This window comes from Halichoeres trimaculatus, unplaced genomic scaffold (assembly GCF_033239565.1).
Source record: "Halichoeres trimaculatus isolate MK-OKI-2021-1 unplaced genomic scaffold, fHalTri1.1 fHalTri1_scaffold_20, whole genome shotgun sequence".
In the NCBI taxonomy this organism is placed as follows: domain Eukaryota; kingdom Metazoa; phylum Chordata; class Actinopteri; order Labriformes; family Labridae; genus Halichoeres; species Halichoeres trimaculatus.
Window position 1 is genome coordinate 22,084,101 of NW_027437198.1, and position 26,813 is coordinate 22,110,913.

Here is a 26,813-nt window from a genome sequence, read left to right on the forward strand (position 1 = left end):
ACAGAGAGGGCCTCACAATGCAGTCAGTCTGCTCATAGACTTTATTATAAACACGTAGAAACACACACATTCACATTCAAACACAGACACACACACATTCATCCAAACACACACACACACAAACAGCTTCTCTCAGCTCTGACAGGGTCTATTTAGCCAGAAACACCCCCTCATTGGGGACCATGCGGTTTAAATCCACACAAAGTTTTAAACATTTAAACAAAAACAACAGAAGCAGGTCCTTTCAGACATTTTCTCAGCTGCTCAGGACATTTTTCAGCAACATATTATCAAATTTATCCCGACTATCAAACTGAAAATTAATTATTTTTAAGTCTTATTTCAATTGAATAGAAAAAAAAAATTCTGTAATCCTACTTTATTTCAAAGAGCGATACAGTAGTCGGTCCATGACTGAGATAGCCTAATTTAACAACTTTTACATACATAACCGTTTGTTTTTAAGGAAACCTACATGGTCCCAAGAGGATGAACCCTTGTTAATTTCTTTGGCAAACCTCTTTCTTTTCCACTATCCATACTCCCCAGGTCGTCTGTTTAATGAATTAAATTAAATATGCTCACATAAGAAAGTGTTAACTGCTTTGTTTTTTTCAGCCCAGGGTAAAAATGAACCCTCTGCCGACACTTTAACCAGATTTAATTCAGGTCTGAGAGCACCTGACTGGCTGCCTGTACAAAGCTACACACTTCAATAAATGTGTAGAAAAGTAAACACTTGTGTCAGTTTGACTCCGCCTCCACACAGCGTGGCTTCATCACTGGCGTGGGAAAAGCAGAACTCTAGCAGCAGATCAGGCGTTAACGTCCGTGTCGTGTTAGCCCGTGGTCGCAGGGAAAAGGGAAGCTCAGGCACAAAGAGGAAGAGGTGTGACCCCGACGCAAGGCTTTATTTCCTTTCCCATCATTCCTTGTTCTCGATGGTTTTACAGCTGAGAGGTCTCTGAAGGTGCTTCCAGTCGGCCTCGCTCTCACAGCGCTTCACTCTGCTGAAGAACGTCTTGATGAGAGCTTTGGCTTCTGCTTTAACTGCAGACAGAGACACATGTCAAAGGAGAGCATCATGGGTAGGATTTAGGCTGATGTGTGTTTTTCACTGTGGCTCACCTTGTCCTGTCCCCTGACGTCTCCCCTCTGTGAGGAGGTGAGACAAGTGCCGGGCGAAGGCTTTGAACAGCTCCTAAAACAGCAGAATACACCTGAGGAAACATTTCACACCTTCCTTCTGAGTAACATGAAATAAAATCTACTCGTCTTACCTTAGTGGCAAATTTCCCCTGAGTGTAAAAGGGGTCCAGGTATCGGACTACGATATCAGCTGCTTCCTTCAGGGTTATGGCTGCGGGGGGCTTGTTGATCGAGGACTCTTTCATGGGGGGCTCTTCAACGTGGGTTTCATTGACAGGAGGCTCGTTGACAGGGAGCAGCGCTCTCTCCTGAACTTCAGGGTTGAACGTTACTCTTCTCCGTCCGTCTGCAGGGCGTCTGCGCTTTGCTGGAGGAGAGCGCTCTGTTCCTGCTTTGATATCCTCAGACAGCTGTAAATAAAGAGAGACGCATTGTAAGAAAAATGAAGCACTGCAAAAAAATGAAATCTTATCAAGTGATTTTGTCATATTTTCAGTAGGAAAAGTCATTTTAGACTTAATATGAGCCACATTCACCTTATTGAAAAAAGTCTTGTTTCAAGTTGTTTAAAGACAAAAATGAGTTCTGAATTGCTCGTGATGAGTTACAAAAATCTGCCAATGGAACAGGAGAAAAGTCATTTGTATTAAGAAATTATTCTGGTTTCAAACAAACTTTTCTTATTCTATTGTCAGATTTTTTTATTTTACTTGTTACAAGCAAGGACCGTAAAAAAAAAACGTGCTCTTGCTCAACTTGAAGTGAGGTCTCCACAAAACTGCTCCCCCTGGTGGCTGGCTGCAGTATAGGTCAAAAAATCCATCTCCCCAGCCATTCCAGATGGGCTGTGGTCAAACTCTGAAAAATTAATACACCTCAAGAAATGTTTGTCACGTCCGATTGTTGTGATGATTTGAAGATATTATTTGGCTGCCTTGTATCCAAGTCCTCTTTTTTCTGAAAAGTTTCATTTTCGTTAGTTATACAACGTTAAAAATGAGGCTTTAGGTCACGTTTAACAATGATTAACAGCTGACATTCTTGTGTTTTTTTCGGGGATTGTAAAATATGTCAGGAGGTAGAGTCAGGAAGTGATTAGACTCTTGAAAAAAAAAAATTATAAAATTGTTAACCAGCTCCACTCAGATTCTCCCAGAATCCCTCACAGTCTCTACTGCACAGACTCTGGCTGCCCAACTGCTTCAACGGCTGCGCCTGTGACGGGGGAATTTTGGCCTCAAAACAGTACAATGGTAAATGGCAAAGCCATCTATATACAGTCTATGGTTACAAGCAATTCAGACCTCATTTTTGTCTTTAAACATCTTAACACAAGACATTTTTCTGAACTGATGAGTTAAATGTGTCCCATATTCAGTGTAATTAGACAAATTTTACTTAACATAAGACAAAAACATTTGATAAGATTTATGTTTTTTGCAGTGAGATCAATACATTTGTCCTTTCAAAGTAAAAGCATGTTTGTTGTTTATAAATTGATGAAGTTACCACAGCAGAACTTTACCTTTAAGCACACACAGAATACAGACTCTCTTACCTCTGCTCTCGGAGGAGATTGCTTTTCTGGTTCATTTGTTCTGTGGAAGAGAAACAAAGTGAGGACAAAGAGAAGAAGATTCTTCATCATCTGAAGACTTAACTTTTACTTGAACTTTTACCTTGTAGTGACCACCATAGATACGTCTTCAACCTCCTCTTGCTCTACTTCCTGCTCCAGTGTTTCTTTCATTCCAGTTCGCTCCTCTTCATCATCTTCTATAACTATTACTTCTTTCTTCCCGTCTTCTTCAATCACCTCATAAACATCTGGATCTTCAGGAATGATCTCTTCCTGATCCCAGTGGTTTTCTTCAGCATCCGAAGCTTTAGCGTCAGCAAACGTAGCATCGAGTCCATTCAGTGTCTCTTCCTCCTTTAGCTTCTCTTCTGTTGTTTTTTTTGTGAAATACTGGAAAATATTACGAGAACTCTTGGCCGCCTCTGCCAGTTTCTGCTGCTTCTTGCTCATGGCTCTGCTTGTCTTCGTTGGGCTGCTCGTCTTCACTGGGCTACTCAGGGAGGCGGCGACGGCGCTCGCTCGGGATCTGACAGACGATGTCACGTCAGAGGAAGTGTGTGTGTTTGACTCTCCTGAGCTGAAGGATCCACCGTTCTCTGTCCTCGTGTTGGACTCGCTGCTTGAGGACTTGAGAAGGTCTTTGGCGGTTTGGAAGAGGCTGGAGGAGCCCCTCAGACCTGCTCCCACCCTCTTACGCTTCATCTTAAAGGAGAGTGACAAAACAAACACATGAGACTCAAGATGACAAGTTTATAGCCACAAAACTCTACATTCATGACATGAAGATAAAGTTAAGAGCTTCTCTTACTGAATACATCTCAGACGCAGACTTGAAGCCCTGCAGCCCCTCTGAGACCGAAGAGGAGGAGCAGGTTGGCTCCTCGTTCAGTTCGGACTCTCTGGATTCACCGTCTCCTCTTTCCTCTTCAGCTGCAGCAGGCGCCGTTTTCTTCATCTCCGACACCTTTAAGACAAGATCTGAGTTCAGGGACAAATCTCCAAACATGACTCTGTCCTGTCCATGGTGCGGTCTGTCGTTACCCTCTTTAGGACGGCAGCTTTGTACAAGTTTGACGATTTGCTGTTCTTGAAGACTTCATACTCGATATCCAGCGCCAGAGACAGGGTGTCAGAGCTGAAAGATGGAGGAGACGTTAAAGACAAAGAATGAAGAGACATATATGAGGAAAGTGATGCTTGGTGTGGAGTTACTTGAATGGGTCTTCTGCCCTCTGGTGGCCGTGTAGGGCCTCCTGCAGGAGGGACAGGCAGTGCTCCCTCGCCTGGAAGACATAATTACACCTTTTTCAAACCTGATCTCGGACTTTCTGGCGGCATCCGAGGGCTCACATGTTTACAGTGACGTACCTTCACAGTGAGTCTGGGGATCCTCTGGCTGCTGGCCTCTCTGAGCGGACAGTCAACGTCTACACAGAAACACAGCAGCAACACGTCAGCACAGAGCAGTCTGACAAACATGAAGATGATTCTGGTCTTTGACTGATTTTACCTGGAGGGATGAAGTCCTCCCTGTGACTGTCGCCTCCCTGTGGAATCAGATGGTTATTATCACACGTGCTGATGTGAGGTGGTGATGAAGACACTGATACACGATTTCTTCCCAGTATCATTTGTTTGGTTTGTGTTTTTCTTTTTTCTTCATTTTACTCAGTTTGAAGCGAGTATGTAGCTTCAATAACACACATACACAACTCGAGGCAAAGAGGGAAGCATGTGTGTTGTTAACATGACAAGCAGAGAAGACCGAGTTAGAGGATGTACCTGTGGTGTTGTGCCGTTCTGCTGCCACGGAGGACTTTAGACTTTAGACTTCAGACACAGCTGCCGCATCATCACTAAAACTCCTCCACACCATCACATCACCTCCATGATGATGATGGTTCAAAATCCTTCTGTATACTTTCAAAGCCTCACCCCTCTATATCTGTCTGAACTCCTCAACATCGTCATTCCAGCCCGCTCCCTCAGATCCTCATCCTCCTCCACCCACTTCACTGTGCCTCCTGCCGCCTCAGCACCCAGGGGAGCTGGGCCTTCAGTCGTTCTGCTTCAGACCCCCGAAACCTGACCTCCATGTCTCTTTTCAAGTCCAGACCATAAACTGTCTTGCTAAGCTCGAAGTGAGGTCGCCAGAAAAACTCCTCCCCCTGGTGGCTGGCTGCAGTATAGGTCAAAAAATCTGGCTCTCCAGTCATTCCAGATGGGCTGTGGTCAAACTTTAAAAAATTAATACACCTCGTAGAAATGTTTCTCACATCCGATTGTTGTGGTGATTTAAAGATATTATTTGGCTGTCTTTTATTCAAGTCCTCTTTTTTCCTGAAAGTTTTGTTTTCATTAGGTTAAAACAAGGTTTTACGTCACGTTTAATGATGATTGACAGCTGATGTTCTTGTGTATTTTTCGGGGGTGTAAAATATGTCAGGAGGGAGAGTCAAGAAGTGATTAGACTCTTGAAAGAAAAAAAAGAATTATTATTTTTGTCACCCGGCTCCAGTCAGATTCTCCCAGAATTCCTCACAGTCTCTACTGCGCAGACTCTGGCTGCACAACTGCCTCTGATTTTATTGTAATTGTTAATTTTAATGTGGTTATTGTTTTCAATCTTGTTCAGCGTCCTCAAGTGTCTCAAAAGGCCATTTTTAATAAATGGCATTATTATTATTATTATTATTATTATTATTATTGAAATTTTTATTGAGCGTGAGCTCTGATGCGGTAAGAAGATGGAGGATAAAACCATAAATGAGTGTTGCCAACTTAGAGAGTTTGCCGCTACATTTAATGAATTTTCAGATCCCCCTGGTGAGTTTTTTTAAAGATGACAATTCTTCTGACTTTTCATGAATCACGCAAGTGTGTGTCTCATTACGTTCACTTCTGCCGGTCCCCAGCCCAGATAAAGGAGGAGGGTTGATATTTAGACATAAAAAAAGAAGAATGGACAGAAGAAAGTTTATTTGTAGTTATAAACACATTTATGATGTAGTGTTTTTCCTGCCTTCTGTCTCGCCCATGTTATTTCTCTCTCCTACAGAGTCCATGACAATTACATGCAAATGGGTTATTATGCAAATTAGACCTCAGCATCATTTAGTGACTTCTGAGACAGCCAATAGAGACTGTCCTTACTGAGGAGCTGGCATGTTGAAACTAGCAGTGCTTCACTCAGCTTTAATGATGTATGAAATGGGAAACAGCCTCATTCTTTAAGGTTTTTCATGACTATACATGACATAACTGATTAAAACTAATCTGTTAATAGTGGATTATTAGGGATTATTATTAGGGTTTATGGTAATCTGGGGTGTTAAAACAACAATGTACGCTGAACCGAACAGAAAACCGCGAGCACAAAACCGTGATAAAGACCGTTCCTTCTTCACCACATTCCTGTTTTTACTGCATCTGCTGTAAACAGACTTACATCAATGCCATTCCATATGGGACCAATTTACCCACAATCCCCTCCTTCAGAGGGCCTCAGCCTCCCAGCTGCCAACAGCAGGCAGACAGATGTGCCAAGTTACAACAATGACACCTTTCTGAGTGTGTTAAAAATGAGTGTGTTTGTTGATGTTCTCATTCACCTTCCTTATGTTCATCTGCTTCTTATAGAGGTCAGAAAACTCCTTTTTCCTCTTGGTGCCGTCATCCTCGCCACCCCCCCCTTCAGGTTCATCGTACCTGCAAAGTGCCACACGAGAGTCAGTGCACAGGTTGGATTCTGCTTCACGTTTACAGGTGAAAACGCAGCTTAGCGCAGTCCCACCTTTCAAAGCCGTAGCCCTTCCTCCCTCCTTCATACTGGTCCTGCAGGAAACCAAACGGTCCCCTGCGCTCTGCGCTTACAGCTTGGGTTTTGGTGGTGAGTGCAGTCGCTCGCGCCAGCTGAGCTCTGACCAGTTTGGGGTTTTGACAGAAGTCGCAGGCGCCGGCACAGTTTGGAGGTTTGTCACCAAAGAACTTTGAGATGGTGGCATGACGGCAACTGGAGGACAGACAGATACAAGAACATTTAAAAACAAGAAACTGATCAGCTGTTTGACATTAGCCTGATGATGCTCTTCATCACGTCTCTTTTTCATACACAGAACATCCAGTTCTTCATTGATCTGTTGTGTAACCATCACACACTCATATGATCAATGCTTCTGTTATGAAATCAGTCAAACTGAGCTCCAAGCTCATGTGAAACTAAGAAAAAGCTGTAAAAAAAAATTGGAGCAAGGAGACGCTCAGCTGTTAGAATCAGCACTGACGTCTTTAAATGCTGTTATTGAGAGAAATCAGAGAAACAAATTTGGTGTTTGGGAGAAATTAGACTGAGATATGATAGTTTAAAGGTTTTTGTGACAAACTTCAGCTTCAGATGTGTGTTTTTGTTCTCATCCAAGTTCTTCTGTACCTGGTCCCGCGTTATGTGACAGCCGTTATTCAAACAAACACTCGCTGAGCCGACTCTGGACCCCGCCCACTCAGCGTGCCACTTCAACAACAAACCAGCCACCTCAGTGGAAACACACACTGCCTCCAGAGTCATTAGAGACAGAGGAGCATTCAGTCCAGAGGAGGTGGGGTCGAGTCACTCCCACAGAGGAGTGTCAAAGAGAAAACAGGCGAACTGAAGAGGAGCAGAAAACTCCTGAGTGAGTGAAAACTTTCAAGCCAAGAAGAGGAGCAGCAAAACAAAAGAGCAGCGTGGTGGTTTCAGGGAGCATCAGACGAGTGGTAAATTGGATTTATTAGTTCCTGTCATCTCACAGATCAACATCAGTACACAGGATTTATCCTCTTAAGCCTGACTGCTAATCTGCAGCAGCATCTGTGGACTCCTCCTGTGGAAGACACGCTGCAGGTTCAAACAACAAACCAACAAACAAAAATCAAGAGACGCTGACAAAACCTGACAGGTCTCCCCTCAGGAGCTACCTGTCCTCCCCGTCTCCTCCTCCAAACCATTAACAACTGGTCTGCTCACTTCAGCTCAGCCGTTTCTGCCCGTCAGCCTGGGCTGGGCTCAGGAACAACACACTCACAGGTAGGTGCGTTTCATCCTGTGAGTGTGCGAGAGTGTGTGTGTGTGCGGGAAGGGGGAATGTGAAGAATGTGTATACTGACGTGTTTGATGCAAACACACTTTCTGAAGCTAAGCTGACCTGCAGTAATGTAGAACAGAGGTTCCTCAATGAGGGATGATAGGAATGCTACTGAAAAATTAGGGGTGCACCGATCACAATATTCTGCTGATACCAATTTGGGCAAATACAGATTTTTATTTTTTATCTTTTTTTTCTGACAGCATATACCTTCAATGTTCCAATCTTATTTTTTGAAAATCATTAAAAGATACTTGTAAAACAATAAAATCTTTATGTTTTAACTTAAAAAAACCAATAAAGTGTCCTGAGTTTTAGGTCTCTGAGCAAAAAGCAACAAAGGCCCTTCTGGCAGTATATAAGATCAATTTCATATGTAAGGATGATATGATCCCCCAAAATTAAGGAAATCAGCACTGATTGATCGGTGCATGTCTACTGAAAACATTGAGAGGCGTGCTAAAGAAGGCAAAACCAGAACCGTCAAAATTTTGCCAGATTTTGGAAGATTATGCTTAATGTGATTCACGTCCAAATTGCAACCCACCAAGGCATTGTGATTTTCCGTGGGTAACGAACAGTTGCATGAAGCACATCTTCAGAGGCATATTTCATTTTTTTTTTAGCAAATCTTTTATCTAAAATTAAGTTTATGTCTTTTTTGTGAAGAAATGTTTATTAATCTATGTTTATTAATCTATGGTTAATTCAATAGTTTTAGTAGAGCAGCTCTTTGTTTTAATACCAGAGGAGAACTCTTTAAGGTGACAATTATTTCTTGATGCACAAATCCTTTCTTTTTAACACATCTCCAGTTATTTTTTAACTCATAGTTGATGAAGTTGTAGCATTTTGTGTGTATTTAATTCTATCTATTTAGGATATCCCCTTGAGATGTAACATCTCGTTTTCAAGGGGATATGGTGCTGTGTTTAAAGCCTTTTTTTTTTCAACCAAAACTGCTTTGTGCTCGTAAAGAGGTACTCAGAAAATTGAAAAATACAAACTCTAACACTTAACTGCAATCAAATGCGTTCAGAATGCCTGCAGAGTTTGCGCTGCCTTTTGCAGGCATGTAATGCAGTTGAACTAATTTTCTGTTTGGTTTTACATGACTGATTTTAAATGACCATCCGGGGCTTCCATAGTGTAGACAGGGAGAAAGCATCAGAGCCAAAACGACACAGATTTGTGGGTTTCAGAATGGGTTTCATATCGGCCGTCGATTGAAAAAAAAGGCCGATGCCAATATGCCGCAAAATGCCAAATATCGGCCCTGATAATCGGTCTATCCCTATTAAACAGACATCACAACTCAGACTTTTCTCTATCAGCTCCTCATGTATCAATCAGAACTGGCTGAGCACCTGAAAAACTCACTTGTGCAAATATTTGTCAGCTTTTGCATCAGTGTAAAAATAGAGATGATACAGAAAAGACAGCAGCAGGTGTATGAGCTGCGTAGCTACATTTGTACATTTGCTTCGGGGTGAAATATTAAAGAGCTGAACAGAGATGACATTACTTGATTCATTTTTTTAAGTTAAATGTGTCAGTGGGATGAATTAAAGAGGTCAAATCAAACGTATTCACTGTTCTGATATCATCTTACTGTGTTTGCTTTAAGGGGTGAAACCAGGGGTGTCTTGAATAGACTCTTCAGCTAAACAGAAATTAAATATCAAATAATGAGACAGATCTAGATGCGAGAACAAATCCAAATTCGGCTAAAAAAGTTTAAACACAGTTCGACTTGGGATCCCAGAGTCTGCAGATTTCAAAGTAATTTATCTCCTTTTTCCAAATCAAAGCATCCCACAAATCGATTCAGCAAAACTATGCAACCACAGCCATTCAGATCAAATATCTTCTCTTTAAACGTTGGAAAAAAAACACTTCCCGTCTTTGTTATTTTGCATTTAATGTTTTGTTTGGCCTTCATCTCATGAAACAAACTCCTGTTGCCAAAACCAGCAGACCGTCACACCCAGTGACATATTTCACTGCACAGCTCAACAACACCGTCGACTCAAAGTGCATGCATCAACCTGACGTTTGAAAACACATGACAGTCTGAACACCTGAATGAGGTCACGGTGTTCTTCAAGGAACTACAAGCAGCCGTGCAGTTGATCACTGCTGCACACACACACACTCACACACACACACATGTTATACACCTGTGGATTAACTCCTCTTCCCTCAGTAAACATCCTTCTGTCTCTGTAAAGCCACACAGAAGAAAGATGTGAGAAGAACTTGAGCCATGTCCACAGATTAACAAGCTAAAGGTCAGAACTTATGTCAACAAGCAACAGGAGTCACATCCTGATGACATCACACTCAGGTCATCACTTTAAGATGTTTATTATGTCTTTTTATCAGCTGCACTAAGCTGTACGTCTCCCAGCTGCTCTCCTCCTACGACCTAACACACACTGCTTGAGGCGCTTTGTTTAGATTTAAGCAACCTTTGAGACACTTCTTGGGTTTTTGTTTATTATTCATAACAAATAAAAACCCAAGTGTCGTACAAATAAAGTGCTCCATCTTTAAACTATCCCTCCCTGCCAGTCTAGGATGGACGCCAAAGAGGAAACCCTGACCATCCTGAACAGGATCTGGATCAAGCTGCAGGGTCTCCCCAATGCCAACCCAATAGAGCTGGGCGCTTTCTTCGTCCTCTTAACCTTTATCTGTAAGTTTCTCCTCTGTGTTAGTTCTGTTCTCATCTAAGAGAAGGGTTGTTAAATGCTTTGTTTTGTCCTTGCAGTGCTAGTCATCCTCATGGTGACGCTGACCTGCGTGACGTGCGGTTGCTGCTGCTGCTGCTGTCGCAAGACCAAGACGAAAGGATCGAACATTTGAGTGATTTTCCAGGGCTTTTCAACAAGACATCAAGTCTCATTCAGGACATGTTGAGTGCAAGGAGGGAAGCCCAACCTTTGAGCAACACACAGAGGAGGATGTCCTGACTTGCTGCCAAACACAGCGACTAGAGCTGTCAGGGTTTACAGGAGGATCTGCATTCTTTTAGGAGTCCCTAAACCTTTGCTGAGTGACAACAATGCCTTTGTGTAGAGACAAAGGGAGGGCGGGCTCTAAGTATGAGTGGATTCATTTCCAAAAACAGAAAGTTGCACAGGAGGGTGGGGAAAGGAAAGACCTGTGGGTTTTAAGTGTTTTTCTCAAGTTAACTGTTTGCTTTCCTTAGGTAATGTCCTTATCAAACATCACAACAAAGCCTTACGGGGGTCAAGTCTGCCCTCTGCTGGACACAAACAGAACTGTTCATTCAGCAAAGTGTGTTATATATACATCAGAGGCGTTTCCAGCCTGTTATCTGTGTGCAAGGGTGAAAATATGGAATAAAAGGATGAAACTTTGACTCACGTGTCTCGCATTCTGTATTAAACTTACTGAGTGGGTGCAGAGTGTGTCATACATCCCACCCCTCTGGATTTGTCACTTGTTGCCATAAAAGGGTAAAATTTCATTACTGACAGCTCTGTTGACAAATGCAGCCAAAGATCAGCACAGAAAGAAAAGCAAGACGCTAGGGATCAAGCTTTAAAACACCTCTTTAAAGTCTGTCTGCTTCTAAATGACAGGTCAGCAGCTGGCAAAGCATCGATTTTCCAGTCTTAAAACATAGGTTTGGATCTGTTGAGAAGATATTTTGGCTTCATCTTTGTACAACAGGAGGAAATAAAGACACACCATCCACCTTTATAGCCAATCACAGGTCTGAAAACTTACGATTCTTGCTCACAGAACGACACCATGGCTTCAAAGTCCGTGATGGCTGCTTTGTCTGACTCCTTTGCTACGCCCCGTTTCTCCTGTAGAAGATTGGAAACATGTTCACAGATGCTAACAAAGCTAAGCTTTATCTTTTGGTGCTAATTACATTTTTGTTTCACTAACCTGTCTGCGTCCGACCTCCTGTCGGATGAGGAAGTTCAGCTGCTCCTTGTCTGTTGGGGAGTAGTAAATGCGACAGGAGGAAGGCAGCCCATCTCTTCCAGCTCGCCCAGACTCTTGGTAGTAACTGGCCAAAGACTTCGCCAGGTTCCAATGAGCTACAAACCTGCAGAATAACAAAACACAACTTCATTTTGGTTCTGTAGCTTATGAAATGAAGGGAAACTGTTTTTCCTCACCTGACGTTGGCTTTGTCTACCCCCATACCAAAGCTGATAGTAGCTACAATAACCAGCACCTTCCCCTCCATCCACTCGGTCTGCACCTCTGAGCGATCGGCTGCCTTAAGACCTACAAAATAAAAGCACAGAAGCAGTTTTATTTTCTATAATCCTACAATCTTCATCAAGATGGAAAAATAGTCTCACCTGCATGATAGGGTTTGGACAAGATTCCCAGCTTGGTGAGTTGGTGGGCTACAGTTTCACAGCCTTCTCTGGTCCGGCAGTACACAATCCCACAGCCCTGCTCAGAAATAGTTTAGCTGTTTGATACAAAACTGAGTGAATACATAAAAACATCTGATAAGAAATCATCAAAGTCATCTCTGTGTCTGTGTATGTTCATGTAGAAACAGTGACATTGATTTCTTACATGTTTTCTCCACATGAGGGCACTGTAATATTTTTTTTTTTTACATGTATTGTGCTCTTTATAAACCAATGGTCCCCAAACCGTGGCCCGGGAGGCGGATATGGCCCGCCCCTACATTTTGCCCGGCCCCCTGAACAAAACCAGAGTCGCATTATGATTTTTTTATTTATATTTTTCAGTCTGGCCACGTGATCAAGACTTAAACATGCATAGAACGTAACTTTGTATTCCACATTCTTCAGTTTGTACCTTATCTGAAACCCCTCCCTTTAAAAAAAAATAAAAATTCTGCTGTACAACCATACTGGTAGTGACATGTATTGTGCTGGTAGGTGTTGTATCACTTAGTTCAGATTCTTAGCCTGTTTAATTTCTAGTTTTCACAGTGAAGTTCATGAGAGAGAGCTGCAAAAAGTGGTGTCTACAAGGAAGTTAATATTTCATGGTCTTTTTTCTGTGAAAAACCTGAAAAGGGTAATTTGGTTATTATTTATTTCATTAATAGTGTTGTTATTTATTTTCTGATTTTTTTCCCTGTCAAGATCCCAGAAAGGGTTATTAATATTTGGTTATGTGTGGATTTCTGGGAAACCATTAATATTTACGTTTGGACACCACTGCGATTGTCACACTTTTATTTTACAAACTGACCCTAGCCCTCCATCAGAGAAGGGAAAATTTGTTTGGCCCTGACGGGAAAAAGTTTGGGGACCCCTGATCTAAACAGTTCAGACACTATCATGAGTCCACTCCACCTACCTGTCCTTTAGAGCTGCTGTCCTGTGCCAGCGCCTTCTTAATGAAGGCGTGGAGGTGTGCATAAGGGTTTTGCAGCAGCTCCCTGAAGATCACATCATAGTGCAAGTTATTGCGGAAGACAGGTGAGGCGAAGGACAGAGGCGAGTGCAGCCTCAGGGACTTGACAATGTCCTCTTGTACATTCTTTGGTGCTGTCGCAGTCAGGGCCAAACAGGGCACCCCCGGCATGCGGTCACGCAGCCCTCCCAGTTTGAGGTAATCTGGTCTGAAATCATGTCCCCACTGAGAGACACAGTGAGCCTCGTCCACAGCCAGGTAAGACAGGAGGCCACGGGAACACAGGTCTGTAAGGCAAGGCTGGAAGGAGGGGGAGGCCACCATCTCTGGAGTGATGTAGAGGAGCTTCAGTTTGGGGCTTCTGCTCCCCAGGTCAGCCAGGATGAGGCGACGCTCGCCTGCTGGAAGCTTGGAGTTGATTGAGCAGGCAGGGATGTTCAGACTCTTCAGACGGTCTACTTGGTCCTGAGGAGCAGCATAACAGGGTGTTAGCTCCAGATTAAGAGTGCGACTGGTATCTGCAGCAGAATCAGAGACTGACCTGAATGAGAGCGATTAGCGGGGATATAACCAGCGTGATGCCCTGAGCCAGCACCGCAGGGAGCTGGTAGCACAGGGACTTCCCTGCTCCGGTGGGCATACAAACAAACACATCCCTGTCACCTACAGGAGGACAACACACAAGACAAAGTCATCTTCCGTTTTTAAAACCTATACACACTGCACTGTGAGGGAGAGTCAAACTTAACTGTTTCATACAGACTAACGTCAGTTCAGCTAATTAGCTTAGCTTTACGTACACTAATAAAGAGCGCTGAGGGAAAAGCTGAATGACTCACCTCTAATGACCGTTTTAACAACATCTTCCTGTAGTTTAGAGCGAAACTTCTCGAAGCCAAAGTTCTTTTTTAAAGACTCTTTTAAACTTGTTGACATCTTTCTCCGCTCTCCTGACTGGAGACGTCGCACGTCGATGTCGTCATTACGTTGATGAAAACTGAAACTGAAATTAACGTCGCGTGCGTTTGTGAACTATCTGAGAAAACTAAACTATTCCTCATATCTCTGTCCGAATCATTAGTCCGAACAGTAAGTTTCGTTATCATTCAGATTTAAAATGAAAGTAAACAGACAACACTGACTTCAGGTTAATGTTTTATTAACACTAAAATGATTACACATTATTAACAGATGAGGCCAACACCTTCAGTAAAGCATTAAAAGTTTATATCAGCTGGATAACACCTTAAGAAAGAAAAATATATGTACCAATTTATTTTTTTGAAATGTATTGTAATATATTATTGATATATTATGATATACATGGAATAATATATTGAGGGCATATATACAATATATTAACATATAATTCAATATATTCATGAAATATATTGCAATAAATGGCAAAATATACAAATGATTCCCGCTTTCCATATATTGCAATATATTGGAAAATATAAATACTAAATCTCATATATGGGAATATATTACCTAATAAATAACGTGATATTTTCCAATATGCTACAATATATTTTTCTTTCATAAGGGACATGCCTTATGCCTTTAATTGCAGCATCATGTCAGTTTCATCACAGTGCACACAGCTGTGCTCATACATTTTCATGCACTTGTAGTAGATAAGAAATTGGCTAATTTATGGAAAATATTATCAATCAAAAAACTTTTCTTTTATTTAGAGAAAGTTTTCATGTGAATATATTTATCATAGTACAACCATGTATGCCCAGTTTACATAATAATGAAAACTTAAATCATCTAAATGACCTTAAACAACAGTTTACATACCAGTGCATGTTTGGCTTGATATTAATCACACAGTTTTAAATTGCTGCTAAAGGTGTCCAAACCTGACATGTTAGATTGTAATTACTGTTTGTGTATTAATGGGCAGTAAGTTTCTAAGCTCTGGAGTGAGCCCTGGGGATCTCATCCAAAGCTGCTCATATTTTGGGGATGCCACAGGGACAGCACAAGAACTCTCTGAAGATCTGTGAGAAAAGGTAGGACTTTATAATCAGGAAAATAATATATTTGAAAGTTATCCAAAGATTTGAAAATGCCAAAAAGTAGTGTTCAAACTCTGATAAAGAAGTGGGTAGGTAAACTTATGAGCCCAGACAGGCTGGGTATGACAGGTTGGAGACAAATGATCCCATTAACCATTGTTCATTGATCTTTTTAAATGTGTTTTAATTTTCCGAAAAGTCTCTGAGTGTTTTGGAAATTGCTATGTAAAACATGTAATCTTAGATAAGTGTCTTTAGGCAAAAGAGGACAACTCAGTTCAACTCAATCTGCAGCACCATCAGTTCTGTTCTGAGAACAACATAGTGATGATTAATGCACATTCAGTATAAACACAGAAACAAGAAGAGAGCATACTCTCTGCAAAGTAAATGAATAAAAAAATAATGATTAGAGTTCATTATTGTTTTACAATTTTTTTTATTGCTTACTAAACCAAAGGTCACCTATAACAGTGCAGTATCCCTGCAAGACGGCAACTTCTTGTTGACAACTTTTCTGCTTGTATTTACATCATACATCACTGTACAGTTTCACTAATCATACATACAGTAAATCTCTGAATGATTATATCAGTATCATGCTGCCTAATTTTTACAACCAGGAAGTAGTATGAGTCTGAGATGGGTTTGTGTGGAATTCCATATGCGTGTGAATGTGGGTGTGTGCGTGTTTGATGGAGAAGGACTGAAAGAGATTGTTTTAAATGTTTTCAACGAGTAGTGATGCTGAGGTTGTTCCAGTGTGTTGATGAAGAACCCCCTGAGCTCTTAGAAACCCAAGTTGTCAAAACGATATCCATTATAAAATGGCTTGAACAGAACAGCGATGTTTTGCTCTGACATCAGCAGACCTTTACACAGGGAGTCATGGATCTTCTCCCATGCATTGATCTCTGAGCGCCACAGCGCCACTCTTGCACGGATAGACTTTGACACTTCAGTCTCGCTGCCTCTATACAGACTGATGCTGTTTTCGCAGATGGAGTAGATGTCCATGCCAATACAAACTGCATTGAGCCCAATGTAAAAACATCTAGCTGTCTTGGAGAGAGCAAGAGGCCCTCTAAGAGCAGCCTGTCCAGTTTCAGGGATGTCTGCAACCACTCTGGAAGCGCTGCGCAATCCCGTATTTCCCCGAGCTACCCCCCTCCCAGCACTTCTCAACGCCCTTAAAGAAGAAGCGGCCTCAACCATTGAATCAATGCCGCTTTCAATGTCATAAACACCTTTGGCAATCTTGCACACTCCTAAGGCCACTTCCTCCAGATTCACTTCTATATCGACAGTTTGAGTGGTTACCTCATCCAGACAATCGTGGAGACTCTGCACATCCTCCATAAACCTCTGGGAGGTTCTGTGGGTTTTATTTATTTGTTTATAGTTGACTCCAGTCTCCCTTGCTGTATTAGCTATGGCGATACCTGCACTGGCAATACCACAGCCTGTTGCACCCATAGTAAGAGAGAGAGACAATCCAGCTGTTACAGGAGCCAACACCAAACCAGCAATGGCGAGCCCACCTCCAATCAACCCCACTGAGCTACCCACTATGTTGACGATCTTCCCCTGCTTATTTACTGAGTCAAGCCGAACAGCAATCTCCTCCTGGTCTTTCAGGAACTGCAGAAACCTGGGCTGCAACCTGGTAAACGCTTTGATAAAGCCAGAACACGAAACTCCCTGGAAGAGAAACACCAGCCTGAAGTCTGGGTCCATCCTGATAAAGAGGGAAAGGAAATAAAATCTTCAGTGATAATGCTTTCTTTTCAGAAAAAGTTTGTACATATAATTCACTAAATAAAGTAGACACTATGATTTGCAAATGTACAATTACATGAACCATTAACAAACACATAAATGATCACCTGCTTACCGGATGTCAGCGAGATGGTTGATATGGCAGAGCATCCGCTGAACATCATCCTCAGAGAATTCTTCCTCCTCTAGGTTAACAGCAATATTTAAATGGATTCTCAAGGAGAGATGACTAAAAAAAAAAAAAAAAGGGGGGGGGGGGGGGGGGGGGGGGTCATTTTCTGTTCGTAAGAAATAATTGTGTAAATAATAACGCAATGGGACATAAATACCTTAACTCTAGTTTCTCAAAGATCCTCTGGGTGGTCTGGATGTATCTGTCCAGCTGATTGGCCAACAGTTCCACATTTTGCAGTCTAGGAAGGAAAAAAGCATTTGCATCTCTTTTGAACTCCAGGAGCAGAGGGCAGACCTGTCGCGCAGCAATAACTACAGCCTGAACGTGCTCAAGGCTGAGCCCCTCTGACACCTGTATCACCTGGATCCCCTCAATGAACACGTGAAGTGAGGTGACTGCTAGCTTCTCTACTGCTTCCAGGAAGATGTCCAGTTTCTCCAGTCCACTTCGAGTTCCCTTCAGCACAGCTTCCAGCAGCTTTTGCTGTTTATCAGGCTTGCATTTGGAGCTCTTTAGGCCCCTCATTTTGGACATCTCAGATGTCCTTCTTTCTATCCAATCAGCGCTGCTCCCACAGAATTCCTTTACTGTGTTGATGTAGAGGAGGGTGTTCATGGTGTAGCGACGCAAGGTGTCCCGCAGTTCTTCTCTGTAACACAAAAGATAATGGGCCGTCTCCAAAGCAGTTCAGAACAGCAAACTATAAGAAGACAAATATCAAATAAAATTATTCACTGTTTACTGATCAGAAAGGAAACACAGTAATTATCAACACAGCAAAGACTGATGAGGATTGAGTTTAGTTTCTGTAAGAAAACCTAGGATGTTCCCTGTAGACAAAGCACTACTTTGCTTTTCTTTGCTGTTTCTATCCAGTGAAGATTTTCTTTATTCCTGATGGCTCTTGACAGCCAAATGTAACATTCTGCTGATAGTCTTTGCTGTGGAAAATTTTAAAAAGGTGTGATTCTATCATTTTTTCTGGCTTCAAACCAAACTGGTTTTGTCTTCAGTGATATTATCAGTGATATATTTCAGTGACACAGAACAGACAAAAAGACAAAAAATTCCTGTAGATTGGATTGTAGATCATATCTCTACCTTTTTTCAGACATTTCCTCTATCCACTCCCCTCAGTCACTCCAGAGTTCGTTGTAAGACCGAGACACAAAGGCCTGAGCTGGAGATCTTGGAAATAAGACAGAAACCAGAAAAATTTTAACAGGAGATGAGTTGCAGGGGCACTACCATAAATTTCAGACTTTAGAAAATAGAAATAATTTGGGCCCCTGCACTTCACAATGAGAAATGTACTAAGAACAATGATTTACAGTTCCCTTACAATGTGTCTTTCTGAAATCTCTCTTAAAATCAACGTAGCCTAGAACTGGACATAGCGTGATTAATGTGAAGGAGGCTTTAATAAGTTAGATAATGCAGTGATCATGTTTAAATCCAGACAGCAGCACAGTCATGTGTCAATAAATTGATTGTCAAAGCTCAACAACTATTGCAAAAGCAGTTTGAGTAAAGCCAAAATATACTCCAGCTCTCCTCAAGGGCCATGCTTTGTAAACAAAAGTAAAATGTGTAAACAAAAATTTCATTGAAAAACAAGGACTGTTAATTTTGGAGTTTTAATTTTTATCAGCCCAGAATTTCCATTTTATAATTTCTATCCAAGCATCTATTCTTGACATTGCTTTTGAATGACTTCAAGTCATTTTTGTCATTGCTACTGAATGACTTCCAGTCATTTTTAATTGGGCAAAATGTGTAAAACACATTTTCTGATGAACAGTTCGACATGCGTGACAGAACGAGTAGGAGAACAACATCCATCAAACGACTTTCAATACATTCTCAAACAGCTGTTGTAAATGGTTTGCTGTTTTTTTCTGTTTTCATCTCTTTTCTTTTTTGTTTACATATGCAAAACACTCACTTTGTTTTGCATCCTCAATAACTGTAAATTAGAGTTTTTTATTTATTTTATTTAGAAACCAAACTCCTTAGTACATCTATGTTTTTACATTTAAATTGTTCGAATCAGTATTACAAACACTCAGTGATCTCAGAAATATTGGTGCACCTTGTCTACTTAAAAGATCTTTGCCTTCAATTTTTTTTTTTTTTTTTTTTTTTTTTTTTTGTATTGTTTTAATTTCAAGGCAACACTTACTCAAACGAAAGTTTTACTCTTAAAGCAGTAGTCTTACCTTCAGAAGACCTGCCTGTGAGCTCCTGCGTGATTAAAAAAATGAGTATCTGATTTAAACTGGAGCTGCATTGTCATGTTGAAGAAATGCTGTTTAGTTTCACTTTCGCTTTCATTTTTCTTTTGAGGCACCCTCGAGATCACAGACGCAATAGAGTAGACGCCACGACGACTGCTGCCACCTATTGGCGCTGACGAGCCATGGGGCCACCTTGGTCTGGTCAGCCGCTGCACTCACTGTAATCTGTTTGGCAGGCGCACTGAAGTGTCAGCGCATGAAATCAATCATAACTCGCTTAATACTAAACTGATTTTCAACCAGTCTTTTCTCCGGCAAACGTCATGCAGTCAGAGAGGATACTTGACATATAGTTTGGCATATTTATTTTAATATTCACAGTGAGCTTAACAGTAATAAAATAATCTAATATGTGATATATGTGATTTATGATAGGTATTTTGTAAAACACTTAAAATATGCAAGAAAATATATATATATATATATATATATATATATATATATATATATATATATATATATATATATATATATCAATCAAAGTAAAAAAAAAAAAAAAAAAAAAAAGTGACACTGTTTTAAATCTGAGGTTTTGGTTTGCGTGTTTGAAAAGTAATGTAAGCCTGGCAGGCGCTGGTGTGTGACGTCGAGGGTGACAAACAGGAAATACTTTGTCGAGCAGTTTAGAGCAGGCCTATATGCATAATGCATACAGCTGCAGTACAAATAGGAAAGTATGCATACACTTGTTAAAGTATGCATGTGTCAATTGGATTAGCTGGGAGAACACATCTGTTTATGACTTTTGTATACTCTCAGGAAGAGGCACTGGCTCTATAACTTGTTTGACAACAACTTCTGATCAACATCCTGTCTGGGGTGTGACTCAGGATTCTGGGCCTCGATAAAAAAAAGAAAACATCACTGGGCCCTCACATTATGGTGTTACAGTCACACTGATTTCCCTTTGCCTCATTCCATTTTAAGTCACTGGTAGAAAAAAACTCTTTTGCAAGTCAAGGAAAGATAAACTGAACCACAAAATACATTTTATTATTATTAAAGCTTTATTCAAAGAGGAAGAAACTCATTTAGTTTACAACCAATAAATTGCAACCAATACATTTTCCTGATTTAAAATGAAAGTAAACAGGCACATTTTATTTACACTAAAATGATTACACATTATTGAACAGATGAAGCCAACACCTAAATGAAGTCTTCAAGGTTTTATATCAGTTTGAGGCTAATATGTTGAAAGTCTTACGCAACCCCTCTTCTATTTATTTAGAACTTTAGAACTGCTAGCAAACCATTGTTCATTTGTGTATCTTATTTTTTTTAAATGTGTCTTTACCTCCTGTGAAGTTTGGGAGTGTTGTAAGAATTGCTATATAAAAATATAATACATAAGTGTTTTTAAGCAAAAACAGACAACTAAGTTAAACTCAATCTTCTGCACCACCAGTTCTGACCTAAGAACAAGCAGAGAACACCCTTTCTGTGAAGTAAATGAAAAACATTATTTTAAGTGTTGGATTAGATTTCAAACAATTACCACTTTACAAATTGATTTTTAATATTTCTCACTTAATTAAGTCACCTGTAACAGTTCAGTATCCCTGTTAAACAGCACCTTCTTGATGAAAATTAACTTTTTGGTATTTAAAGTGCTTTGATTTTTCTATACATATTTACATTATTTATAACCATACGTATTACTAATTACACATAAAAACATTAATGATTTATAATATCAGTATTGCGTAGCCAAATAACCAACCAAGTACTGCTCAAAGTGACTGACCCTGACGTCACTCCAAGGTGTTGGAGGGGTGTTCAAAGGTCTCCCCTTAAGTTTAGCAAAATGGTTTTAACAGAGCAGCCATGTTTTCCTCTGACGTCAGCAGACCCTCCCTTAGAGAGTCATGGATCTTCTCCCACGCGTCGATCTCTGAGCGCCAAAGGGCTGCTCTGGCTCGGATGAACTGAGAAGTTTCAGTTTCGCTGCCTTTAGACAGACTGATGCTGTCTTTGCAGATAACAAAGACATCCATACCTAGAAAAAGGGAATTCAGCCCAATGAACCCGGCTCTGGCTGATTTGGAGAGGGCCAGGGGCCCTTTAAGAGCTGCCTTTCCGATATCTGGGATGTCTGCAGCTACTTTGGGAACGTTACGTAGAGCTTTCCCTTCCTGAGCCACCGCCTTACCAGCACTCACAGCCAGCTGCTCACTTTTCAGCAGCTTTACGGCAGACGCTGCATCAACAAGTGAATCAATGCTTCTCACTACACCCCCACCTTTGGTCACCACTCTGCCCACTCCAACTACCACATCTAGTTGACTTGTTTCTATTTTGGTGACTGTCTGAGAGCTGACCTCCTCCAGGTGGTCCTGGAGGACCTGCACATCCTCCATGAACCTTTGGAAGATCTCACTGGCTTTCTTCTGGTGAGTCCTGTTCACTCCAACCTCTGTTGCCGTGGTAACGACACTATTAACCCCGCTGGTGACACTGAGCCCTATCCCGGTCACAGTAAGACCCAGAGACACTCCAGCTGTCACAGGAATCAGCACCAAACCAATGATGGAGAGCACACCTCCAACCGCCCCAACCGAGCTGCCCACCACGCTGGAGATCTTTGCGCCTTTATTCATGGAGTCCAGCTGAACGGCAGAGGCCTCCAGTCCGTCAAGAAACTCCAGCATCTGGGGCTGACGGTCCCTGAACTCATCCATGAAGCCAGAACAGGGTTTGTCCTGAAAGACGAACACCAGGCGGAAGTGCTGGTTCATCCTGAAAGGACAGAAAACTTGTGTTTGGCTTCAGAATTCAGAAAGCAAAAAAAAACAAAACATGTAAGTTTGGAGTGTTAGCATTCCAATGTTTGCCGCCAAAAGCAGCAAAAACCTTGTTTGGTGTTGAGTCTATAATCAAAGTAACCGAAGCTGGCAGCAGGGTCTTTAACACTACATCAGGACCAAGTAAAAGACAGCACTTACCTGATTTCATCCAGCTGATTGATGTGAAACAGCATCCTCTGTATGTGGTCTGCAGTCAAATCTACGTCCAGGTCCACCCAAATCTTCTTGGTCACCTTCAGGTCAAAGTGGCTGTAAGTGCTGTTAGAAACAGAGACATTAGCACCAACTCAAACAGGTAAAACCTGTGTTTCATTCAGACAAAATGACAGCTCACCCTTTCTCCATCATCCCACAGATCCTCTGAGTGGTCTGGATGTATTTGTCCAGCTGATAGGCCAACACCTCCACATTCTGCAGCTTAGGAACGAAGAAGTGGCCTGCATCTCTCCTGAACTCCAGGAGCAAAGGGCAGATCAGGCGTGCAGCAATGATGGTGACCTGAACGTCCTCCAGGCTGACTCCCTTTGGCAGGTTTAACAACATCTTCTCCACCTCTGAGAAGACATGAAGCGACGTCACTGCCAGCTTCTCTATGGCATCCAGGAAACAGAGCAGCTTCTCCAGCTCTGACAGAGTTTCCTTCAGCACAGCTTCCAGCTCTTGCAGCAACTCTTCCCGCTTCCTGTCCGCAGAGCCCGGTGTCACCTTGCTCTTCATGTATTTCTTAAAGGCCTCTCCTTTTTTCTCTGACTTGGTAACATGGCTGATTTTGAGGGAGATTTTGTCAGCCCTGTCTTTGATGTCCATCATCATGTTTACATCTGTCTCCATGCTGAGCAGCCATTTGGGACTCCTCTCACAGAAACTCTTCACCGTGTCGATATTGAGGAATGTGTCAGCGGTGTAGCGGCTCAGAGCCTCTTGGAGTTTCTTCCTGTGGACAAAAACAGAACAACACCCAGTTCATGAGGGTTTTGAGCTGAAGGGATGAAGTGAAGCTTCAGATAAAACAGAAAATCAAAGAGATGCTAAACAAACAAACGTTCCTTTCTCTTTACCTTTTATCAGACATTTCCACCTTTGACTCTCCTCAGTCACTCCAGAGATCTTTGTAGGATTGATAGAGGTGAAGATCTGAGCTGGAGATCTGTGAGATAAGTCAGAAATCAAAAAAGTTTAACAAATGATGCTTCAGTGTCTCTGCCAGACATTTTCTTGTTACTATTCCTTTTTTCACCAAAAACAAGAAAAAAGAGGAAATGATTGTCATCAGTTACTAATGAAAGATTAAAAACCCATCAATGTTCTCATATCTTGGTGGTCTCCTGTCAGTCATGGGCCTTTGAATTGATTTTTACCTACCCCAAGGAGGTTATGCTTTTGGGAAAGTTTGCCTGTCTGTGAACAACATAACTCAAAAACTAAAGAATGGATCTTCGATATTTTTTTAGGAAATGTTCAAAATGGGATAAGGAAGAAGTGATTAAATTTTGGTGGTGATCTGGATCACCGCCTGGACCCAGGACTTTTTTAAAGGATTCTTTATCATTGTGACATAGGGCTGTTTTCACCATATGTGTATATAGCTCCACCATAAATGGACAGGTTGCTTTACAAAACAATACAAGACAAGGTCACCCTAATTTCTGAGAGATGTAAAAGTATGATCCAGATCCTGGGAATATTCTGGATACTAAGATCCGTATTATGAAATATATACTGGGTCATTATAATTTTCAACACTGTCAGGAAACAAACTATCATATAAACCTGCAACTAACACCAAATTGTAGCAGACAGTCTGCTGAAAGGGAGTATAACATTAAAGTAGGACTAAAGTGTTGGTGACAATCACAATATAGTTGGTGGAGGTCTGTGCGTTCTCTGAGTGCTTTTCTAGTTGCATCATTATTTTATTTTAACCATAAAATATCGTTGTATACCATTTAAAAAATGTCTTGGACTCTGGCCTTTGCTTCCCCTTCAGGTGTGTTGTGCTGCTTAAGTGGAGAGGTGCTATTCCTCCTGCTCCTGCATAATGTTCAACAGAAATTATGGCTAGCTTAAAGTTAGAGAAAACAAGGTATACACTCCAACATTCAAATGCATAATTCGCTTAACTATCTCTCTTTTTTAGATGGCAGAACTAGGTTTTTAATGGGACTGGGGAAATTATTCATGTCATCACAAGCAGTGACAGAGTTGGGATTGTTTTTTAAAGGATATTTGTTTACTGATCTATTTAAAAAAAAAAAAAAAAACTTTATTGCCATTTAGCTAAAAAATCAGAATGGTGACACATGCTGTTGTAATCATGCCTCATTTACTTCCCATGTGCAGCTAATTACACTTTTTTTCTTCCTTTGAGTATATCTCTCACATTTTCTGTTTCGCTGTTACTTCTCATTGTATTTGTTGTTTATTTATAACATCCTTAAACATTAGTGACTGTTCAGCTCTGCACTTTTTGTCGACCTTGTTTGTACCTTAATTAAAAGATTTCGACTGAAAAAGGTGTGTTACTGCCATTTTCCATTTACTGTCTGTCAGCTGGTATGTGATAGTTGTGTTTATAGTTTGCATTTAATTCATGTTTATTTAAGCTAAATTGGTGTTAAGAAAGAAATAAGAACTAATGGTGCGTTCGAGGCAACCCGTGATTCCTATGTTTCCCAGTTGAAATCTCCGAGTTCTGACCTGAGAGCGTTCCAGGCAATTTACGACTTCAGGTTGAGCACAAAGAATTCTGGGATGTCAACAAACCAGCATGGCAGAAATTCTAAGATTCATGCTTGGTTATTTCAATTACCAAATGAGCCTGCAAGTGTTTTATTTAAGTGAAACCGAGGAGGGGAAACCACCGCATCCATAGAGGCCGCCATATTGTTTTGGCACAGATGTGACGTCACAAGTCGTGACTCAGGCTGTTTCCCAAAGCCAAGGTACCTTGCCTTGCCTTGGTCTGATGTGGGCGTGGGGTGGGCGTGGGCAGGCATCCACATCATCAGTCGCTGCCCAAGTGCTGTTCCAATGTTCATGTCCTCCGGAGGCATATGTCCTCCGTTTGGTTAGCATGTGGCTAATTGACCAAGGATACACAGGTGTATCCTTAGCTGCCTTGCCATGGCTATAAATACCCAACATGCAACGCGTGAATCTACAAAAAAGGAAAAAAAAATGGAAGGAAAAGACGCACCAGCGGAGGCGCGTGGTAAATTCCAAATTAAATGTAAGTAACAAAATACACCTCTGAAAATAACAACTTATACCATGTCCACCACTTAACTATTTTGTGTGTCACTCACATAACTATAATTACTGAGAAGCTGCACCTGCAGAGTGTCAATGATGTGACAATAAAAAAGCAGAAAGTGTAGAAAAGTGGCAAGTTATGACAATATTTGAAGCCGTCTGAGCTCCTCCCACAATATGCCTTTGTAGGCTGTTCCATTAGCATCTCCTTTTGAGCAGAGGCAGGACACTTGCCTTGGATTGGAAGGAAGTGGCTTCGGAGGCACTGCCTACCAAGGCAAGGCAAGGCAAGGTACCTGGGCTTTGGGAAACAGCCTCGGAGTACATCGATCTGGTACGAGTTCACGGGTCGTAAGTTACGAGTTCAACTGCCGTTCCAGGGCATTTTCACGAGTTACAGGTGGGAAATATACGAGTTACGGGTTGCCTCGAACGCACCATTAGTTGACATGCGTCAGTTGTGAGTGATGACGTAGTTTTCTTCGATTGAATGAGGGACGCTGTAATGTTTTCGGTTTCGTTTTTTTTTCTGTTTTTTAAAGGACGGAGGCGACACACTGTTTCTATCGCCGTTAAACCATAAACACGCGTAGTCTCGTTTTTTCCGTCCAGAAATGGTTTGGGGAACATGAGAACTAAGTAAACATAAAAACTTTAGCCACTACAAGGTGTCTTTAATTCTTGTAATGAAGTATATATCTGTTACTTGACTGCTATAAGACAAAAAAGAGATTCATTCAAGGTCAGTTTTAGTTCCTAAGTTAAATCACTTCATGTAAAACCCCACAGTTTCCACCTTTACTTGTTGTTCAATGAGGCGGATGTGCCACTAGCAAGATGGCGGATGTGTTGACATCGCAGCAGGGGCGTCTCTGCATACCTGGCTTTATGTCACAGCCTAACCTTTTCAAAACTCCTTAATGAAAAATCAACTGGTTGTTGTAAACAAGTTGAAAGTTTAATGTGTTTTATAGATATTTCTTTTACTTTGTAGAAGTTAACTGAAGCTAGTTTTCATTAGCTCATAATGTCTACTTTAACATTTCTCACAAACCATTCATTTCTTTAATACCTCAGATTGACTTTGTCATTTTTAATCAGGCAAAATGTGTAAAACTGTTTTTTAATCTTCACTGTTTTAACTCTATTTGAATAAAAGTCAAACTTTCAAAGTTTTAAAGCAGCAGTCTTACCTTCAGACGAGGTGTGTGTGTTTGTGTGTGTGTTCATCAGG

At 41.3% G+C, this 26,813-nt stretch overlaps 3 protein-coding genes and 1 long non-coding RNA gene across 4 annotated transcripts; 1 reads left to right on the plus strand and 3 right to left on the minus strand.

Annotated features, from left to right (window-relative positions):
* Positions 1 to 24: 24 nt before the first annotated feature.
* recql5 (RecQ helicase-like 5) lies at positions 25 to 14,250 on the minus strand. Its single transcript, XM_074697318.1, has 19 exons — positions 14,082 to 14,250; positions 13,784 to 13,905; positions 13,186 to 13,707; positions 12,201 to 12,297; positions 12,012 to 12,123; positions 11,776 to 11,938; positions 11,608 to 11,690; positions 6,522 to 6,740; positions 6,340 to 6,436; positions 4,239 to 4,275; positions 4,097 to 4,155; positions 3,941 to 4,011; positions 3,770 to 3,863; positions 3,537 to 3,692; positions 2,829 to 3,430; positions 2,708 to 2,747; positions 1,281 to 1,559; positions 1,129 to 1,201; positions 25 to 1,050 (listed from the first exon to the last, which is right to left on the minus strand). Exons 1-19 carry the CDS (start codon positions 14,176 to 14,178, stop codon positions 926 to 928), a joined length of 3,048 nt encoding a protein of 1,015 aa, XP_074553419.1. The 5' UTR covers positions 14,179 to 14,250; the 3' UTR covers positions 25 to 925.
* Positions 7,292 to 11,196, plus strand: LOC141809951 (uncharacterized). The gene is made up of 3 exons (XR_012600025.1): positions 7,292 to 7,790; positions 10,428 to 10,546; positions 10,622 to 11,196. It is a non-coding gene; the product is annotated as an uncharacterized LOC141809951 (long non-coding RNA).
* Positions 14,251 to 16,058: 1,808 nt separating the features above from the next.
* On the minus strand, positions 16,059 to 19,521 carry LOC141809394 (uncharacterized). Its single transcript, XM_074696385.1, has 5 exons — positions 19,443 to 19,521; positions 18,325 to 18,411; positions 17,378 to 17,872; positions 17,164 to 17,277; positions 16,059 to 17,007 (listed from the first exon to the last, which is right to left on the minus strand). Exons 2-5 carry the CDS (start codon positions 18,336 to 18,338, stop codon positions 16,059 to 16,061), a joined length of 1,572 nt encoding a protein of 523 aa, XP_074552486.1. The 5' UTR covers positions 18,339 to 18,411; positions 19,443 to 19,521.
* A 1,798-nt stretch (positions 19,522 to 21,319) lies between these two features.
* Positions 21,320 to 25,094, minus strand: LOC141809395 (uncharacterized). Its single transcript, XM_074696386.1, has 5 exons — positions 25,025 to 25,094; positions 23,386 to 23,474; positions 22,662 to 23,261; positions 22,466 to 22,585; positions 21,320 to 22,259 (listed from the first exon to the last, which is right to left on the minus strand). Exons 2-5 carry the CDS (start codon positions 23,397 to 23,399, stop codon positions 21,320 to 21,322), a joined length of 1,674 nt encoding a protein of 557 aa, XP_074552487.1. The 5' UTR covers positions 23,400 to 23,474; positions 25,025 to 25,094.
* Between the last annotated feature and the right edge of the window lie 1,719 nt (positions 25,095 to 26,813).

What these genes read in the sequence shown, in the direction of transcription:
- recql5 (XM_074697318.1), bottom strand. Translation starts at nt 14,178, where the DNA reads ATGTCAACAAGTTTAAAAGAGTCTTTAAAAAAGAACTTTGGCTTCGAG. An exon ending in TGTTAAAACGGTCATTAGAG is followed by an intron (nt 13,906 to 14,081) that starts GTGAGTCATTCA and finishes GTCCTCCTGTAG; the next exon opens with GTGACAGGGATGTGTTTGTT. An exon ending in AGCAGATGAACATAAGGAAG is followed by an intron (nt 4,276 to 6,339) that starts GTGAATGAGAAC and finishes CTGATTCCACAG; the next exon opens with GGAGGCGACAGTCACAGGGA.
- LOC141809394 (XM_074696385.1), bottom strand. An exon ending in TTTGAGAAACTAGAGTTAAG is followed by an intron (nt 17,278 to 17,377) that starts GTATTTATGTCC and finishes TTTTTTTTTTAG; the next exon opens with TCATCTCTCCTTGAGAATCC. An exon ending in AACCATCTCGCTGACATCCG is followed by an intron (nt 17,008 to 17,163) that starts GTAAGCAGGTGA and finishes CCTCTTTATCAG; the next exon opens with GATGGACCCAGACTTCAGGC.
- LOC141809395 (XM_074696386.1), bottom strand. An exon ending in TGTGGGATGATGGAGAAAGG is followed by an intron (nt 22,586 to 22,661) that starts GTGAGCTGTCAT and finishes TGTTTCTAACAG; the next exon opens with CACTTACAGCCACTTTGACC. An exon ending in AATCAGCTGGATGAAATCAG is followed by an intron (nt 22,260 to 22,465) that starts GTAAGTGCTGTC and finishes CTGTCCTTTCAG; the next exon opens with GATGAACCAGCACTTCCGCC.